At 44.4% G+C, this 5,046-nt stretch overlaps 1 protein-coding gene across 2 annotated transcripts in view; it reads right to left on the bottom strand.

Annotated features, from left to right (window-relative positions):
* Positions 1-1,585: 1,585 nt before the first annotated feature.
* EPHA1 (EPH receptor A1) overlaps positions 1,586-5,046 on the bottom strand; it is a 28,296-nt gene continuing 24,835 nt past the window's right edge. For both annotated transcript variants that reach the window (XM_015872409.2, XM_015872400.2), the window contains 4 exons: positions 4,500-4,649; positions 3,854-4,047; positions 3,390-3,545; positions 1,586-2,598 (listed from right to left, as the gene is read on the bottom strand). In XM_015872409.2, the coding sequence (XP_015727895.1) occupies positions 2,520-2,598; positions 3,390-3,545; positions 3,854-4,047; positions 4,500-4,649 (579 nt within the window). In that variant the 3' untranslated portion in view covers positions 1,586-2,519. The remainder of the gene's footprint in view (positions 2,599-3,389; positions 3,546-3,853; positions 4,048-4,499; positions 4,650-5,046) is intronic.

Here is a 5,046-nt window from a genome sequence, read left to right as displayed (position 1 = left end):
TACGTCTCTCCTGTGTTTCTTTAACAGCCCATAAGAAGTGATGTCTTAGGCTGTAGGGAATATATCGTTGCTATTCCACTCAGCCTCCCAGAGATGTTCAGAGGCTGAAAATGGCCTTTCTCTCTCCGCATACTGGTTTCCTTTTCAAGCTGTTTAGTTTCCTGCTTCCCCTCACTGAAAGCAATAGAATGCCACATTTCAGTACAGCAAGAGCTGCCTTACCTCTCAGACATACTGTATCTTAAATGCTGTAACCTAGACGTGGCCAAGGCCTGTCCTGCGACCTCCCCACCCCATCATGGTGGTAGTGTAATCCCTACAAAATCTTGCTGGCCTTCCTCTGGTATTGCTCCAGTAAATCCATGTCCTGGTACCAAAGTTGGACAAAACACTCTAGGTGTCTCATTGGAGAGGAGAAGGGAAAGGAAGATCAAGTGCACCCTCAGCAACTTTGCAGTTGACACACCCAAAGGGCAGGCTGCCATTCTGAGAGTCATAGACATGCTTGAGCATGGGGAAACTCCTTTCAATTTGTGAAGGGGGTCTATAAGAAGGAAGGGGACAGACTCTTTAGCAGGATTTCTTGTGACGGGACAAGAGGAAATTGTTCCAAACTAAGAGATCTAGATTGAACGTAAGAAAGAAGTCTTGCCATAAGGATGGTGAAGCACTGAAACAGGTTGTCCAGAGATGTGTTGGATGCCCTGCCCTTGGAGACATTCAAGGTCAGGCTGGACAGGACTCTGATCTAGCTATAAATTTCCCTGTTCATTGCGGGGGAGCTGGACTAAATGGCCTGTAGTGATCCCTTCCAACTCAAAGGATTCTGATAAGAATAGGCCCCTTCCAGTTACTCACGATACATTTTCTAATGCAGTCTAAGTAGTGTTGGCCTCCTTTGCTGCCAGGGTGCATTACTGACTAACATGCAATTTGCTGATGGTGGGACATGCAAGTACTTTCACACTTTCTAGCCAGTCAGCCTCCAGCATGTAGTGGTGCAAGAGGCTACACTTCCCTTGTTACAGAGCTCTTCACTTCCCTCATTTCCCTTGATTGAAATTCATGAGACTCCTCCCTTCCCATTTTCCCATGTGCCAAGGTCCCTCCAAATGGCAGTACAACTACCTGCTGTAGCAACCACTCCTCCCAAGTTTCTATCTTCTGTAAGGTTATACTAAAGTTTATGTTTGCATGATGCATGCTTTTATCTTGTGTCAGCCTCATCAAAGCTTACCGTCTAGCTTGGGCATTGTCCGTGCAGCAACTTTATTATCTATGCTTCATGTTAAAAACACCTATTACTAAGACTGAACTTCCTGATATACTGAGACTCATAATACAAGTTTTTCTTGTTGGCTGTGACTTACTATAGTTGCAATAACTCAAGTGGCTGAGATACACGTATGTCATGGTTCCTTGTTTATGCTCTCCTGCTTCTCATCTTGAACAGAATGCCAGTCCTTAAGCTTGGCCGAAACAACACCAATTGGATGTAATCACCCTGCTGGGAATAACAATACATATTCTAGAGCAGAGGTCCCAACATTATTTGAGATAAGCCAAAGCACTCCAACACACAACCTGCTCTGCCTCAAGTTTATTTACAAAATACTATTTACAGTCTGTAGCACCTCTGTCTTGAGTTCTGATAAATAATAATACTTCCTTCACAGAGAAGGAATGACAGCCCACCTCTACATTTTTCTGTTACAAATACCTTATTTGATCCCTCTTTCAAAAAAGGAGCAGAGAAAAATTGGTACCTAAAATGTTTTGTGTGTATGGAACAAGTGAAGGTATTAAGCAGGTTGAAGAGAGGTAAATCACTCTGCTGAAGTACACGTGCAAGTAAGCAACATGCCAAGGTTACACGATCACACAAGTTACAGCAGGGTGCGCTGCTATTCCCAGCTTCAAAGGACCAAGTACACCATGACTTCGTGTTCAAAGCAAGAATAGCTTAACTTAAAAGTATATCCCTTGGCAGCAGCCTTGTGAAAGATTGAATAGTTTGCTCCTATTGTGAAGCAAGGAAGACAGAAGGCTGCTGAAATGAGAAGGGATGTACATCAGGGAGTGAATGTGCCCAACCTCTACATTTGCATCCTCATGAATGTTTTCTGAAGGTCCCACAGCATCTGAATCCTCATTTTCAATTTTAAAACATCATTCCAATCCCCACCCTGCAGTTGTATGTATCCTTATATTTCCGTGTGATTACCTGAGGGCTTGAAAGTCCATTATGTGGACTACAGGGATTATTCCATGCTGCACAGAACTAACAGTAGAAGACAGGATTGAAAATGGATTCTAAGACCAGTGTTCTGAAAAGTACTGCTGGCTGAAGCAAGGAGAAACAGAAATGAGAGCAGGTGGTGTTGCCTCGTAAGTCTTTTCAGTCCTGGTTTTTTGCTTTGCTTGTCCCAGTCACTCATTTGGAAGCAATTGCCATAGGAATGATTCCAAGTGATATCTGGTAAGACAGCATCTTGCAAGCTTGAGAGATCAACAACTGGTCACTCCTTAAAGCCTTGGATGCTACACAGAATCCTCTTCTGGTGGCCTGGAAGTGACACTCCCATCTGTTTCAAGTCCCTGAAGGAAATAGGAAGAGAAAGGAAAAAATCAATTGCTATTCGTCTGCCTTGCAGACTAGGATGTGTTNAAACAGTTATTAAGCATTAGTTCAGAAAGCTTCCTTTCCCCCAGTACCTCCTACTACCCCTTTTTCTCTAGAGGGAAGAAACATCCAGGCGTTACTTCCCTTTCCTGCCTATCCCTTCCCACCCAGTCAACTGGATTCTCCCACCTTGTGACAAGGCTTACGCTCCCATAAAAACAGGACTGCATCTATGTCCTCTTCTGATATGAGCCACATCTCAACCCTTTAGTAGATTCTGTCCCTGCACTGTACCTGTCCATTTGTTTTATGTAACTGCTCCAGTTATACTTGGTCATATGTTCCCATCTGGCCTTAGATCTTCTAAAGGGCCCAGAAGGACTTTGTTCTAGGATGGAACTGTGTCAAACTGACACAGGGAGAAAGTCACTAGCCTGTCTGGAGTTCAAGCAAGAAAATTCTCTACTTGAGTCCTATGAGGCTAGAGAAATGGTCAGGTTAGGGAATTATTTTACATCTCTTCTTGCTCTCGTGTCTGATAGGAATTCAGAGCAGCTCAAGCCCCCAGTAGGACTCAAGCACAGATAATTAGGGAAACAGCCTCACACTACCCTTACAGGGCAACAGGCTTGTCCACTTCCATCTAACCACACAAAGGATGAAGAAGCCTTACAGGTAAATGTGATTTCCTGTTCAGATAGCAGGACAGATACAGCTATTTTCAAACTAGCCCGGTGTGTCCTGTGGAAACTTAGCCTGCACTTACTCAGCAGTGAGGTCCAGAATTGACTCCATGGTGTCAAGGCCAGCAGTGCGAAAGTTGGAGATATAACGCTTCATACGAATGGATTCCAGCCACTCGGGAATAGATCGATAGGGGATACCATCAGATCCACTGCAGCTGGGGAGCCGGAGCGTTACCCTAAAAGCAGATGAAACCCTCATTTAGCCAGGCAAATACCTTTAGTGGTCAGTACTATGAGACCTTTAGTGGTCAGTACCATGAGACAGTAGCTTGAGAGAGAAAACTACCAGGGCTAGGCCCATTGATCTGCTCTCTGCAGAGAGATCAGACTGCCCAGAGCCATGGCTAGGCCTTATGTCACCATGAGAGAAAGATTACTGCTGCCTTCTGCTCACAGAACATTCAATGTGTCTTTTGCCAGACCGCACTATTAACATCACCAGTCTCCCAGTTAATCCCTCCTCCTCCAATGCCAGTCTGTTTACCTGGGATCAAAGTCTGCAACAGACCGGAGGAGATGGGGGCTTGAGCTGAAGTGTTGCAGCTGTGCACGGATCTCCTGGAAATGAGGCCTCCTCATACGATCGTGTGACCAACAGCTCTTCATTAACTCATAGAGGATGGATGGGCAGTCCACAGGTGGGGGTAGCCGGTACCCATCCTCTAAGCTTTTCATCACCTGCACAGAGAACAGGTGTAAAAGAAGGACCAGAAACCTCCAGGGGGCTGGGAGCAGACAGTTCACCATTATGCAGTGTGCAGCAAGGGAAGGAGTTGAAGCAGGTTATATATGTATAACGTAGGGTTTGGGCAGCATAGCAGAGGATAACAACACATAATGGATGTCAAAATGTGAAGCGAGAAACACATTTGGTTTCAGTCTTTTATTAGCTTAGCTGCATTTGCCATTCAAGGCACGTGTTCTTTAGAAGTGAGAATGAAATGACTGTTACTGCCCAAGTCAAAGCTTGGCCACATTGATTTTTAGCAGGGAAGGAGAGAGTAGTTATGAGTTCAGAAGAATGGCAAGGCCAAGGAAGAACAAGTAGAGGCCTATATTCCTTAAATAATAACCCTAAATAATTCCTTAAATATAACCTTAAATTGGCACCAGAGCTCAATGTATATTACCTCTTGATTGGTCATATTCCCATATGGCTTGTCACCAAATGACAGCACCTCCCACATGACAATTCCATAGCTCCAGACATCACTGGCTGAGGTGAAAATCCGATGAGCAATGGCCTCTGGGGCTGTCCATCGGATCGGAATCTTACCACCCTGTAAAAGAGAAAAGATGTAGCGTATCCAGCTTGTATCCAGTGCTTTCATGCAAGGAGCTCACAAACTACTTCTTAGGCTGGGCCCTCTTCTCTTTAAGAGATGTGTAATCACCTCTGGGCAAATCTATCAAAAAGACAGAAACAGTCTTGCAAAGTAAATGAGTTTAAGCCTTCTGTTCAGTTGAATTGAAAACCACAAAACCACTGCTGTTGGTTTAAGATACTAATGCCAGTAACAGATATACTTTCAATGAAACAAGATATTAGAATCACTGGAGCTTTCTTTGGAAGGGACCTGTAGATCTCCCTACTCCAAACTCCTGCTCGCAGCAGGGCTGTCTGCAAAGCTAGATGCTATTGAGTACAAAAACATCTGACATCTCCTAAGATTACAG

Source organism: Coturnix japonica, chromosome 1, assembly GCF_001577835.2.
Source record: "Coturnix japonica isolate 7356 chromosome 1, Coturnix japonica 2.1, whole genome shotgun sequence".
Classification (NCBI taxonomy): Eukaryota; Metazoa; Chordata; class Aves; order Galliformes; family Phasianidae; genus Coturnix; species Coturnix japonica.
Note: the sequence above shows the minus strand (reverse complement) of the source record. Positions and strands in the feature narration are given on the sequence as shown.